Genomic DNA, 13,258 nt, shown 5'->3' on the forward strand with positions numbered 1-13,258 from the left:
TCTTGCAGGAGGGGCGATGGAAACCCTTTGTCATCAAGCCTACGCCAGCCCCACTCATGAAGCCCCTGCTGGTGTTTGTGAACCCCAAGAGTGGTGGGAATCAGGTAGGGACACTTTTCCGACATTTTCATGGATAGCCAGCTCCATAGACGCCTCGCATCCCAACTGCTGAGAATCCAGCATGTTTGGTGATATCTCAGCTGCAAATACAGAAGCAGGCAGTGTGATGCCAGCTTACTCCCTGGCATCTCCTCTTGAGGCCAGGCCTTGCCTGACTGTCCAGGACTACCCATCACCTCTGTCTAAGACCCTGCTTCCTCCCCACCTTCCCCCTCCCACTATTGGGATTGTCTGTATCCTATTTCCTGAAGTCTTTCATCCTTTTAGGGAGCCAAGATCATCCAGTCCTTCATGTGGTATCTCAATCCACGGCAAGTCTTTGACCTCAGCCAGGGCGGTCCCAAAGAGGCGTGAGTACTGACTCAGGGAGCCCCATCCCCCTTCTCCCACTGTCTCCCCCAGTAGGAGCCTTGGCCCCTTCTCTTCCAGCTGGCCACTAGTGAGGGACTGAGGCTCTAGGAAAGGCCCTTGGGAAGAGCTGTGTGACTGGATACCCATTGTAGGTTCAAAGCCTGGGAAGTGTCTCTGGGGACTGATCCCATTTCACTTCCCAGTCAGTCCTGGCTCCCTTATGTTTCCAGGAGGAAGAATGGCCAAATGGTTAAGGCACGGGGCTGGGAGCCAGAACTCCTGGGTTCTATTCCCAGCTCTGTCACTAGCCTGTTCTGTGACCTGGGGCCAGTCCCATTCCCTCTCTATACCAGCATCTCTCTATCTGTACAATGGGGATAAAGATCCTGACTTCCTTTTCCAGGGGCCTGTGAAGATAAACTCATTACAGTGTGTCAAATGCCATGAGGCTGTAGGGTATCCAGGATTGTGACTCCTCCAATGGACAGCCTGAGAGAGGAACCCATTGTAAACACTGGCCAGTGCAGTCCCAGCTTCAAGTGTCTTCGGTGATTCTCCCACCTTTCCCTGATCCCCTCCACTTTCTGCTTCCCTGCAGGCTGGAGATGTATCGGAAAGTGCACAACCTGCGGATCCTGGCATGCGGGGGGGATGGCACGGTGAGTGACCCTGACGTCTCACTGAGTTATCAAGGGATGTGGCTGGTGCCTTTATCCAAACCCCTTGCCCTTCCAGGAGAGGTGGCGGCTTCCTTTCTCTAATTTAGAGGTGGGCAAAATTGGTCCCCCAAGTTCTATAATGTGGCTCACAGCCCCTAGTGACTACAGGTCCCAGCTTGCCATGCTCCATCTTCATCTCAGAAGCTAGCTGCATGGTATGCTGGGGGCTATGTCTTTGTGGGCTATGTCTCCATACTAGAGATGAGGGCGGCTGTAATGGTCTTTTGATGCCGTTTAGGTGCAGCCCTTGAGCTCCTGACGAGCTGCTGGCGCAGCCCTCAGCTGGGCAAAGTTTGGGAGCTAGAGTAAGTTCAGGCTTCCCCCATCTAAGCTCTGTCTGCAGCACTCCTGGAAGATTAACACTCTCGCTCCCAGTGTAAGTTAGGCATAGAAAGGGGCTGATCAGCCTTTGAGGCAAACAGCAGTGGGGATTCTCAACCCCATGGGTCCTAGCAGAATCCACCGTACAGGGCCATTGACATGTACTAGGGCACCAACGTGCTGTGAACTGCATGAGATGTCACCTCTGGGAGCCTCACTCGCTTGCCATTTGGGGTGGGGCAGGTATTTCCCCAGAACATTGGGTAAAAGATGGGGTTTGTCCCTTGTCTGGAGCACTGACGGTTATTGGCTGAGCATCTCCTTAATGGCTGGGGAGTGGGGGCGGGGGGTGCCAGTCTCCATGTCCTCCTCATCTCTGGCTCTTGGTAACACTCTCTGCCCCCTCAAGCTGATCACCTCATAGGTCTCTAAAGTAACCAGCTGCTTCTTTGGTGTCTGTCCTGTTTGGCCAGGTGGGGTGGATCCTCTCCATCCTGGACCAGTTACGTCTGAATCCCCCTCCTCCTGTAGCCATCCTCCCTCTGGGGACAGGGAATGACCTGGCCAGGACTCTGAACTGGGGCGGGGTAAGTGTCTCGGGGGGAGGGGGCGGAGAAGGGTACTTGCCCTGTGCGGGGGGGTGCTCATAGGGCCCTGCTCTCTGGTACTATTGGCTCCCGAGCTTGGGCACAGGTGGTTGGAGAGGAGGAGGGATCTGAGCTGTGATGGAAGGACAGAGGTTTGGTGTGTCGGGGAAGGGGAGCTAAGCCTCTGGGTTCAGGGTTGTGGGTGGGGAGCTGAGCTCTTTTCTCTGGCATGGGGAGTTTTCCCACTTGCACTCCACGCGCGGCCATCTAAGAGCGGTGCACGGTGTGCCCAAGAGTTCCCAGCAGAGGAGGTGAGTGCAGCGAGGGGCGGTTGTGGCTGGATGTGGTAAGGGCTACGTGCTGGAGGTGTGGCGTAGGTGCCACAGGGCTGGGACTGGCCCGTGGCTGGCACATGGGGATCCCTGTGGTGTATGCATCACTCAGAGGACTGGTCTCTATCCAGATCACCTTTGCCCCCACCAGCGACATCAGCTGTAAATAGGAATCCATCCCCTTGGGAGAAGTAACTAATTGTGCCACCTGGCAAGCCGCTGTGGTGGGCTGGGAGTCACTGTGGAAAGCACCCCCTGGTCACAGAGACGGAGCCTCTTAGGCTGCAGGTTACACAGTGGCAAATCCTGGCCCTATGTACCCTGTGTTCTCCACACTCTTTGCTTTGGGGCACCTGGCCCTGCAGCCCCTTCAGCCCCCTCCCCCGCCTCTGGTTAGGGGAGTCAGGTTGGGCGGCTCACTGAGCTCCACTTTGGCCCATAGGGTTACACGGATGAGCCCTTGTCAAAGATCCTCTCTCATGTGGAGGAGGGAAACATTGTGCAGCTTGACCGCTGGAATCTCCAGGTGGAGCCAAACTCCGAGGTGAACCCTGAGGAAAAGGACGAGACGGCCACAGACAAGGTGAGAGACACACACACAGTGCTTCTCCATCTATTCCCAGCTCAGACAGCACTCTGCTCCTCAGGGAGTGTTCCCCCCACCCCTGTTTCCGCTTTCTCTCCTCGTGGCTCAGGGGCCCCTCCCTGCTTCCCATCTGGGAGAAACTGCCCCATGGGCTAGTGGCAGCCAGAGCTGGCCCGAAGGTGCAGGTCTGGAAGAGGCTTGGAGGATTGCAACCATTCCTTTGGCGCAGAGACCCCAAGAACAGCAAGCGTCTCAAGGAGCAGAGATTGTCTGGCTGTTTGGTGAGCCAGCAGTGACCCTGTAAGAAGGGGGACTGAGCAGTTGGAATGGGGTTTGGTGGAGAGGAGACATCCCTGCTTCTCTGGAAAACTCTCTCTGGGGATCCTGAAGGTTCCTGGGGAAACAGGCCCCAACCCCTGGTGCATTTGGCACAGAGAAAGCGTCCGCTGCACTGCAGTTGCTGCTCCGTTCCACCCTAGGTGCTGACCTGGGCTGGACACTGCATCCACATTGCGTGTGTGGATGCTGAGCCTGGGCTGAGGGCTGAGCATGGATGTGCTCAGGGCAACAGAAGGGGCTATTCCGTCCCCCTCAGTGTATCCCTCTTTCAGGCCAATAGCTGCCTCTGTCTCAGTTACTCCCTCCGCCGGCAGCGGCCCCTGTACATGGCTAGTGAAGTGTGGTCTCTCCCTTGCAGTAACTCTACATTTCTGGCCCCATGTCTGGGCACCACAGTTCCCAGCCTCAGCCGCCTCCTTTTCCCTTTTCAGCTTCCCCTCGATGTCTTCAATAACTATTTCAGCCTCGGCTTTGATGCTCGCGTGACACTGGAGTTCCACGAATCTCGAGGTAGGTGGGAGCTAGAGTAGGGCTGTCTGGTGCCCTCTGTGCAAAGCTGTGGGGCTGGGCTGCAGCATGGGAAACTCTTGGGATTTAGAGGGAGGAGTGAGCAGGGGGAAAGCAGGTTTATAACCTGGAGGTACCCCCAGCTTGGTCAATTGAAACACTTTGTGGTAGGGAGATGGCAGAGAGAGAACCAACAGGGGAGAGGGTGGGGGGAACTGACCAGGAAGAGGGTGGGAACAACCAGATAGGGGAGAGGAAGCTGCAGAGAGTGTGCGAGTGAATGGGAGGAAGAAACTGAGGAGTGTAAGAGGCAGCTGGGGAGGCTGGTTTGCAAGCCTGGGAGAGTGAGGTGAAGCTGGGGCGACAGGCGGCTGAGTTGCTCCTGGCAGTGAGTGAGTGAGTGACACTAAAGTCTGTCTTCCTTTTTTTTCTCCTCTTTCCCTAGAGGCCAATCCAGAGAAATTTAACAGCCGGTTTCGGAATAAAATGTTCTATGCTGGGGTGAGTGTGTGGGACTCCTTGGAGATGAGCGCTGTCTGTCTAAGCTCCAGCTACTCTTAGAGATTTCCAAAGTGGCTTTCTCTGGGTAGCTACAAACGGGGTGTCTGAACTATAAGGACTCGGCTCTTTTAATCTCCCCATCAGTCTGTCCCTTTAGCCCCATGATAATTGTTTTAGCTCTTCTCTGAACTCCTCCCACTAGCTTTCTTGTACTGAGGGGCCTGGGCCCAAACACAGTGTCCCAGTCTGGACTTCCCCAGACCTGTATTAGAGGGTGATTATCCGCTCCCTGCCCTGGGATGAGATCTCTGCATATGCAGTCCCCAGGTTGCATTAGCCTTTGTAAAACCCTATCGCAGTGCAGACCCCTGGCTAATTTTTCTCTTCCCCTTGAGTCTTGGCTGCTTCTGCTTCCCAGAGCTGTCCCTCCCATTGAGGATCTGGGTTTGGGGGATTAGCTGTATTACCCTAGATTGCATGTCATATTGTTTCATGCCCTCTCAGAACTACCTCGCACTGAGGAGGCTGGTGTCTTGCTCCTGTATTGGGCCCAATAACTTGTTTGGCCATATTTTCTCACAGCCAGAGAATGAATTTGCATTCCATGCCCCAAGTATTGCGTCCCACCTGGAGAAGGAGGTGCCTTAGCCCTAGATCACAGCTGCTCCTGGAGGCCCGGCCTGGACATGGGGGGGCTGCAAGTTAGGACAGAAATCCATTGTCAGAGCTGGGTTATCATGGGGTGCATCAGGTCAGGAGTGAGGTGCATCTGCAGCCCTGTATCAGGAGGGGGAATCTGCCAAAGGTGCAGTGAGACCTGGAAGAGGATTTGCCCAATCTCGAGGGCTTGACTTGAGACTCAGTAAAGCATGAAGGGTCCATGCGATCCAGCTGCTACTCAGGGACGCGGTCTCCGGGCACTGACCTTGTCTCTTGTGTTGGCAGACGGCATTTTCTGACTTTCTCACGGGCAGCTCCAAAGACTTAGCGAAGCACGTCAAAGTGGTGGTGAGTGTCTGGAGAGGAGGGGCTGAGACCGTGCCCTGGGAGCGGTGGGGATTGGTGAATCCGGGGCATCATTCCTTTAGGGGTAACAGTAACTGGTACCGCAGTGGCTGAGGCAGCTTTTGCAGGGCGACAGCTCCCACTCAGAAGGCAACGGGGAGTTCATTCCCCCCAGAGTACGAGGGCTGGGCTGGGCCCCTCTCCTTCAGCCAGCCTGGGTGTCTGACTCTCCGTTTGTCTGTTTTCAGTGCGACGGGACAGACCTGACCCCCAAGATCCAGGACCTGAAGCCCCAGTGCCTTGTCTTTCTGAACATTCCAAGGTGAGTGGGTCCTGCACCCCTGGATGCTGAGCAGCCCGGGCTCCCTGCCCGGTGTGTTTGAGGAGCGCTCCCGTTGGTCCCAGGTGGTACTCTGCTCCCTTTGTGTCTCTGCAGGTACTGCGCGGGCACCATGCCCTGGGGCAACCCCGGGGAGCACCACGACTTCGAGCCCCAGCGCCATGATGATGGCTGCATTGAGGTCATCGGCTTCACCATGACATCCCTGGTAAATTAGCTCAGCCACTGGCAGCAGGCAAGGGAGTTGCAGGTTCTGGCCCTGTTGCCCTGCACCTTGCCTGCCCCCCGTCAGTTCCCGACCCTGCGACCTTGACTTGAAATCCAGCTGTGCCTGAGAGCTCCTGGCGGCACCCATCCTCTGAGCCAGTGGGACCTTCCAGTCTGCAGACAGCATGGCTCAGTGTAGTCAGGAGCAGGACCCTGGAGGTGCACCCCCAGGTTTAGCTTGGGGGGACCTCTGCCAGGAACAGTGGAGCCCTTGTGTGCAGGACAGCAGAGCAGCCCTCCCTAGAACGCTCACCAGCCTGCGCCCTGTGCCTGGGTGGCTAGTGGTGGGAGAGAACTCAAACACCATAAGCCTTGTTTGCTGGGGTCTTTGGATGCCTCTGCATCCTCTCACCTGCCTCCCCACCCAGGGCCTCTCCAGAGTTGAGACCCCTGTGAGGACTCCAGCGTGTGCTGGTCTTTATGGATTCCTTCTGCCGGGGGACTGAGCTGAGCCCCTCCAAGCTCAGTTGGCTTGTGACTCCACTGGGTGTTGGATGCTGCTGCTCTGAGGTATGGCCTGTGAACCTTTTCGCCACAGGCAGCCCCACTGTAACCCTGGTTTTGTTTGCAGGCTGCCTTGCAAGTAGGCGGACATGGAGAGCGGCTGCACCAGTGCCGGGAGGTGATGCTCACCACGTCCAAGGCCATTCCTATGCAGGTGGATGGGGAGCCATGCAAGCTGGCAGCCTCCTGTATTCACATCTCCCTGCGCAACCAGGCCAATATGGTGCAGAAGACCAAGCGACGCAACTCCATGCCCCTGCTCAATGAGTACGTTCACCTGGCTTAAGGCAACTCTGGGGGCCCCAAACCCAGCAACTTGTCCAATCTGGGTCAGTTCCTCAGGGCATGGGGGTGGTACCAATCCAAGAGGGCATTATTCACCCATTTATCCTGGGTGGCCTCTCCCGGCTCTTCACACTTCACAGTCACCTCCAAGAGGCGTGAGCAGGGAGCCTTCCAAAGGATCTCTGGGCAACACTGGAAAGAGAGTGAGAGGAGGCTTGAGTTTTGGCAGCCATCCGGTGCAGAAAATGAAGCCTTTAACTGTTGTCACCTGCTGCTGGGACTGGGTTAGCAAGGAGTTCTGCCACACTGCCTGCAGCACCACTCCCTGTGGGAATCAAGTACTGGAGTGGCTGGGCACATCACCCCATGTCCCTAGCCTGCCACACCAGTGCTCCTCCCATTCTGCTTACGGCACCACTTGCTGGGAGAGACAAGTACAGGATAGCTGGGAGCTCCCTAAGACAGTGCTCTTGCCTAGCTTCCTCAGTTGCCTCTTGCTGGAGAAGGCTGGGCTACTGTAGCTACGAGCTTCTGCCTACATCTATAGGGCCTCCTTTCTAACCCCTGCCCTTCTCCTCCTGCTTGCATGCAGCCAGCAACCAGTGCCCGAGCAGCTGCGAATCCAGGTGAACCGAATCAGCATGCACGACTATGAGGCACTTCACTATGACAAGGAGAAGCTCAAGGAAGCCTGTGAGTGACCAGCCTGGGTGCCTGGGGGCTTTAGGAATGTGCTATCCCAGGGGATGATGGGTGAGGCCTCCTTGAGCACTTTGGGCCATAGACAGAGCTCTGGGCGGCCGCAGCTCTGCCGTAATGAAGCCATGGTCTGCAGATGGAATGTTGCGTGCTTGAAGTGTAGTCTCCGTGGGTGGCCGTGGTCAGCCCCATTTTATACAAAGTGGCCATGCCCTATTGTTCTCACCATGTCTCTGGTGCTGTCCTCAGCTGGGCGGTGGCCGTGCTGTCTCAGGGGCTCAGTGACAGGAGGACTGGCAGCAGGCAGCTCCTTGAGATGTCTGTGCTTTGCTTTCAGCTGTGCCCCTGGGGATCATTGTGGTTCCGGGAGATAGTGACCTGGAGGTCTGTCGGACCCACATCGAGAGGCTGCAGAAGGTGAGGCACTGCAGGTGGCGTGGGTGATGGCGGGAACTGATTGTTGAGGGGAGGGAGGCACAGGAGAGGTCTCTCCTGACCCCTGGTTATTGTAACCTCACACAGTTGGCATTCTGAACATCCAGCATTGGCCTCTGATAGAGACCGGATCCCAGGCTAGAGGGACCATTGATCTGCTGAGTCTGACAGCTCCTGTGTATCGGCCTCACTATTTCCCTTTTTGCCATCCTGCTCACCCTGCCCTCTAGCCCTCCCCAGGGTGTTGGGCAAGGAGAGGCTGCTAGGCAGGTAGAAAGAGAAGGCTTTTGTCCTCCACTGAAGTATGTTCCACAAGATCTTAGTCCTTTCCCCCAAACCTGGGTACACTGCAGAGTCAGTCTCCCCTGTGTTGGGTGTCCCTTTCTCTCCCCTCTTTCACTAGTGTGAGCTCCTTCTCAGCCCTCACCTCTCGGGGGCAGAGGGTTCTGCTTCTCCCCAGTGCCCATGGGGTTATGCTTTTCCCTACCTCCTGGAAGGGATTTGGCCTTGCCTGGAGGGGCACTGCACAGCCTGAAAGTGGGCTCCTTGTGGCCTAGGAAGTGCTGAAGGATCCCTGTCTGGTTTGAGTCAGTGACCACAGAGAGGGGAGCAATCTACCGTGTTTAATTACAGAGCATATTATGCAGGCTGGCATGAAGGGACCTGCCTATCTCTCTCTCTTGTGTCTGCATTTCTGATGGCCCCTTCCCTGCAGTGGCTGAGTAGGGTGTTCAGGAGGGGGGACACTCGCAGGCAGGTGGCTGGACAACCATGGTGATGGGTTTGGTGAGGGCCTAGCATCTCTGCCCTTACTGAGTCCCATCCCTCTCATAGTCACGTGAAGCAACTATGGCCACAACATGGGGAAGTTCCTGCAGCTGGAGGGGGTGGAGGTTCTAGAGAGTGGCCTGGCCTGTCTCCTGGCTGATGCTTTAGATGACATGTTTGAGCACACAGAAGCTGGGCAGCTTGGGACACGTAGCTCTTGGTTTCAGCTGCAACCTTTCTCCCCTCTTTCTCGTTCCATCTGGAGCTTGTCATCACTAAACTCTGAACCCAGTTGCATGTCCCTGAGCTTCAGGGACTGGGAATGCATAGGCCCGAGTGGCTACATGCAGTGGCAGGGGCTGGCTCCTCATACAGGAGGGGGCACAGAACAGGCTCTGCTGAGACAGAATGGGGGCAGCTGAATGAATGTGGTAACCCACCCCCTTCCCTCTTCGCAGGATTTTCTTCCATGCCCTTCTTCTTTACAGTGCCTGCTCCTTCAGGTGTGTATCACCCGCCTCCCTCCCCTCCCGGGGGGTCTCTGTCATGTACATGGTGCCAGTCTTGTGGGCTTGTTTGGACCCCTCCCCAGTAAGTTTGGTGTATTGTTGGGACACCTCCATAGCTGCATCCCATGCCATGCCTGTGTTCTCCACCCCTTGTGCCATGCCCCTATGTGCCCCACTGTCTCCGTGCCACACCTGGGTGCAAACTGCTTCTGTCAAAGGGCCATAAATCTGAACCTGTCTGAAGGCCCAGTGCAGGAATGAACCCAGGAAGGTTGGGGGGAACGACAAGGAGCTGGGAAACGTCATTGTCCTCTCTTTGTGCAGGAAGAGGATGGAGCCAAATTAAAGACGCTTTCATCTCAGAAGCTGTCTCCCAAGTGGTGTTTCTTAGACTGTAAGTATCCTTTCCATACAGTACAGTAGCACTGGTCTGCCCTGGGAGGTGGGGTCGAGCCCTGATCTGCCCTAGGGATGTAGCAAAAGTCCCAAACCAATGATGCCCCCTGGGAATGCTCATTCCATGGGATACGCTGACCGGCTCGACCCATGGCAGCATTTCCATCAGCCTGGTGCTATCTGCATGTGGCTCCCTGGCAGTCAGGCAGTTGCCCCATTACTTTTTGCTCAGTTTGTTTGGGTGCCTGAGTGCGGCAGCTTTGAGCTGAGGGGAATATGCCTTCCCTGCCCTTAGAGCAGCAGCTGTGCCCAGTGCCACTGGTCATGTGAATCCAGCAAAGACTGCCAGCTGTGGAGTGTTTTTAACAGCACACCTGGCCTCAAGTCCTTACTCCTGGCCTGTGCATGGAGCAGGCTCTCCAGGATTGGGCTGAGGTGCTGTGCCTGTGTCTGACGGACAGGGGGCTCCCTCGGGCTGGGAACACATCCTCAGAGAGGCACTGCAGAATCTTCTGTGCCCGTTGGGTGCAGCCACTGGATACGTTCTGTGCCTGGCTGACGCCGACTGGCTTTTTCATGCAAACAGCTTCTCCTTCCCAGTACTGGGGGTGCTAGCCCAAGGACCCACTGTTCTCCCTCTGTATGGGGGAGAGGACTACCAGTGGCACTCCAGCCACATGATTTCCAAGGGGAGTTTCCTAACTACAGATAACATGTGGTCTTTAATAGCGCAAGTGAGTACTGCTAGCCCGGTACTAAGGGTTTGGAGCATAGGTGGTTGAGGGAGAAGTGAATTAGGAGCCCTGCTCCTGAAAAATAAGTCCAGTGCGATAATGACAAGTCAGCGTGGGCCAGAGGGGAAGCGGGCCAGGGAGAGGGAGGGTGAAAACTGAGAGCTGGGCCCAGATTCTCCCAGCAGGAGGTACTGCAGTGAATAGTGTTGGAGCTTTGGTCAGGAGGGAGCTGCTGCAGTGGCAGCCTTCTCCAGCAGGAGGTGCTCTACAGAGCAGCATAGGTGCTGCAGTGGGAGATGCCTTTGTACATCTAATTCAATTACAAGCTGTACGCTGATGCCTTGTGGAGAAGGAGGAGGAGGGTGCCAGGTGTGCTGAGCCTGTGACCTAGCCGGCTGTGTTTGCAGGAGCCCCCGAGTGCTGTGGCAAAGCAGTGGGGACTTGTTTACAAACACGGCTTTGTTCCAGCTCCTTTCTCAGCCCCGTCTCCCCTTTCCGCCCCCGCCCGCAGTCGAGACTTTGTTCCCGAAGCTCCAGGCTGCACATTCACTTTTACTAGCATATTTTTGGTGTCTCTGTTTCTGGTTTGAGCGATTCCCTGGGAATCCCCCACAGCCTGCGACAATAGGGGCTTTTGTGCCCTCGTAATGGTGCTGGAGCGAGTTCCCAAACATACAGGGAGAAGCTCACGCAGGGGCACCAAACAGGGCAGGCCTGTGTCATTGCACTGATCCTCAGAGCCAGCGGGCCTGCACCAGGCTCTCACTGGGCACCAGCCGCACCACCTCAGGAGCCTGACTGCAGACAGACAAGCTGGGGGTCAATGGGGAGACCAGCATTTGGCCTCACCCCAGGGGAGACACTGGAGGGACCAGGGGAATGAAAAGGCCAGAGCCTTTTCCCAGACGCTGTGGGGATAGGTTGCTCTTTCCTATCCAGTTTCTGAAGTTTCTGCTCCTCTCCCTGTTTCTCTTGTGTTCGTTTCCCTCAGATTCTGCCTCCTTCCAGGCTCCCCACCAAATCTCTGATTTCAGGAGCGCAGCTTGGGCTCCATCACTGCCATGTCGTCTATGTGGGGGGGGGGGTTCCAGGAGCAGTCCCAGAAGGGTTGCAGCCATTGCTCCCTGAATTTGGTCGGTGATGGGGAGCCAAGCCAAGTGAGGTTCATTCCAGTGAGAGGAGTGTTGTCCCTTGTCTCTTGGAAGTGTGGGGTCCCACCCAGCGGGGGTGGAGTGGACACCCCACCGCATGCACCGCTCACATGATCCCTGCTCCCAGATATTGCTGCTGTGGATTATTTCCTCCTTTCGCTGGTTTCCCAGCAGCAGGTTCGGTGCTGAGGAAAATGTGCCAGGAAAGAGGCTGGAGCTACATTCAAGGGCGACGCAGGCTCATTAAAGTGGCTGAATTACAGACCTTCGTTAGCAGCTCCGTGGCTGTAAATCTCTTGCAGGGACAGGATAAACGGGGCTCTTTCACTCCTCTAATCTGCTCTGGCTTGTGTCACGGACACCCCTCCCCCACATTCTTGTTCTGTTCCGAGAGAGAATTCCCCAGTCCCTTTAGGGCCCAGCCATAGCAACCCCAGACTGGGCAGCAGTCCTCAGCCTTGTGGGGGGCACAGAGCCCATGGAGAAAATGCCCATAAAGCACTGGAGCCCACTAACCCTGGCCTGCCCCTGCTTTCCCCACCACATTGAAACAAGGCTCAGGAGCCCCCGTTCCCTCCCCAGCCCTTTCACCTTGCTGGAATTTTGATTGTGAGTTTCAGAGTTACCGGCTGCATCCCAGAGTTGCAAAGTGCTTCCCAAACACACACACGCCCAGTCCGCTCCGCTCCTCTCGCCCCAGTATATCAATGTGGGGCTTTTCTGTCCCTCAAGCTGGTGCTCAGCAGGGGAGCAACAAGCATCTCGGAACAGACTATGGACTGGCTTGGGTACAATTCTTAGCCCACACAGGGAGAGTGGATGTTGGGTGCTGGTTTAAAACTGTGCTGCCATCCCAGGGGACAGGGACCAATGTCCATCCCATGCCCTATTGGGGAAGTATGCTCAGCCAAGGCCAGGGATGCACAGCAGGCCTGGAGCCTTGGTGCTGGTTTGTGATGAGCCCTAGTCAATAATGTAAACGTGTAGCGGCACCAAGTCCCCGAGAGCGGAGAACAGATAGGCCCAAGCTCTCCCCATGTCCCTGCAGTTACTCTGTCACAATAAAAGTGACCATGAGTGATTTTAAGCCAGAGGAATAATCTCTCCCCTGGGTGTAAGCAAGTCCTGACAGCGATGGGCTGTCATCTCCGCAGCCTGCTCAGGCAAGGCTCTGCTCTGTACAAGGTCAGTGTCCGAGCGTCAGCAGCAAAAGCCCTGAGAGTCAGGAGGCTGGTCGGAGGGGCCTGACAATCCCCAGAAAGCTGGAATTCCAGGCCAGCAGCCTGAAGGTAGCCAGGTATATCCTGCTTCTGCTCCTTATGGTGATCAGGGCCTAGAACAATGGCTGGTTGCTCAGTCAGGCGGGAACGTTGCATGCTGCGATCTGTAGTCTGTGAAGAGACAGATGTGTCTTTAGGGCACATTATGGAAGTCAATGGGCCACCCGTGGTCAAGAGTTATCTGGTTTCCCTGCTGTGTCCTGCTGCTGTGTGGGTGCACTCACTCACGGGGTTGTAAGGTGGCTGAACAGTTTCATGTTGCCCAGGGGTGGAGTGCAGTGGTTCTAGGCAGTCCCATTGCCCCTTTGTCTCTTGCCAGATTCTGGGGACAGGAATCTCACAGGTTCTCTCTCTCTCTCTCTCTCTCTCTCTCTCAGCAACTACAGCTGATCGGTTTTACAGGATAGACCGCGCACAGGTGAGTGCCGACTCATTCGCCAGGGACTGTGAGGACCAAGGCGCTGTTGTGCAGCTACACTTGACCAGCAGCACATGTGTGTTCAGACATGCAGACACATGCAT

At 56.0% G+C, this 13,258-nt stretch overlaps 1 protein-coding gene across 9 annotated transcripts in view; it reads left to right on the forward strand.

Moving 5' to 3' along the window:
- DGKZ (diacylglycerol kinase zeta) overlaps nucleotides 1-13,258 on the forward strand; it is an 88,029-nt gene that overhangs the window by 58,311 nt on the left and 16,460 nt on the right. For 6 of the 9 annotated variants that reach the window (XM_077818606.1, XM_077818609.1, XM_077818603.1 and 3 more), the window contains 16 exons: nucleotides 9-104; nucleotides 388-470; nucleotides 1,070-1,130; nucleotides 1,985-2,098; nucleotides 2,873-3,013; nucleotides 3,787-3,865; nucleotides 4,308-4,363; nucleotides 5,309-5,371; nucleotides 5,617-5,690; nucleotides 5,805-5,916; nucleotides 6,547-6,746; nucleotides 7,357-7,457; nucleotides 7,801-7,880; nucleotides 9,125-9,169; nucleotides 9,500-9,569; nucleotides 13,114-13,154. In XM_077818606.1, coding sequence (XP_077674732.1) covers nucleotides 9-104; nucleotides 388-470; nucleotides 1,070-1,130; nucleotides 1,985-2,098; nucleotides 2,873-3,013; nucleotides 3,787-3,865; nucleotides 4,308-4,363; nucleotides 5,309-5,371; nucleotides 5,617-5,690; nucleotides 5,805-5,916; nucleotides 6,547-6,746; nucleotides 7,357-7,457; nucleotides 7,801-7,880; nucleotides 9,125-9,169; nucleotides 9,500-9,569; nucleotides 13,114-13,154 — 1,416 coding nt within the window. The remainder of the gene's footprint in view (nucleotides 1-8; nucleotides 105-387; nucleotides 471-1,069; nucleotides 1,131-1,984; nucleotides 2,099-2,872; nucleotides 3,014-3,786; nucleotides 3,866-4,307; nucleotides 4,364-5,308; nucleotides 5,372-5,616; nucleotides 5,691-5,804; nucleotides 5,917-6,546; nucleotides 6,747-7,356; nucleotides 7,458-7,800; nucleotides 7,881-9,124; nucleotides 9,170-9,499; nucleotides 9,570-13,113; nucleotides 13,155-13,258) is intronic. The other 3 variants (XM_077818604.1, XM_077818608.1, XM_077818610.1) reach the window with 1 other exon arrangement.

The sequence above is a fragment of the Eretmochelys imbricata genome, chromosome 6 (assembly GCF_965152235.1).
Source record: "Eretmochelys imbricata isolate rEreImb1 chromosome 6, rEreImb1.hap1, whole genome shotgun sequence".
Classification (NCBI taxonomy): domain Eukaryota; kingdom Metazoa; phylum Chordata; order Testudines; family Cheloniidae; genus Eretmochelys; species Eretmochelys imbricata.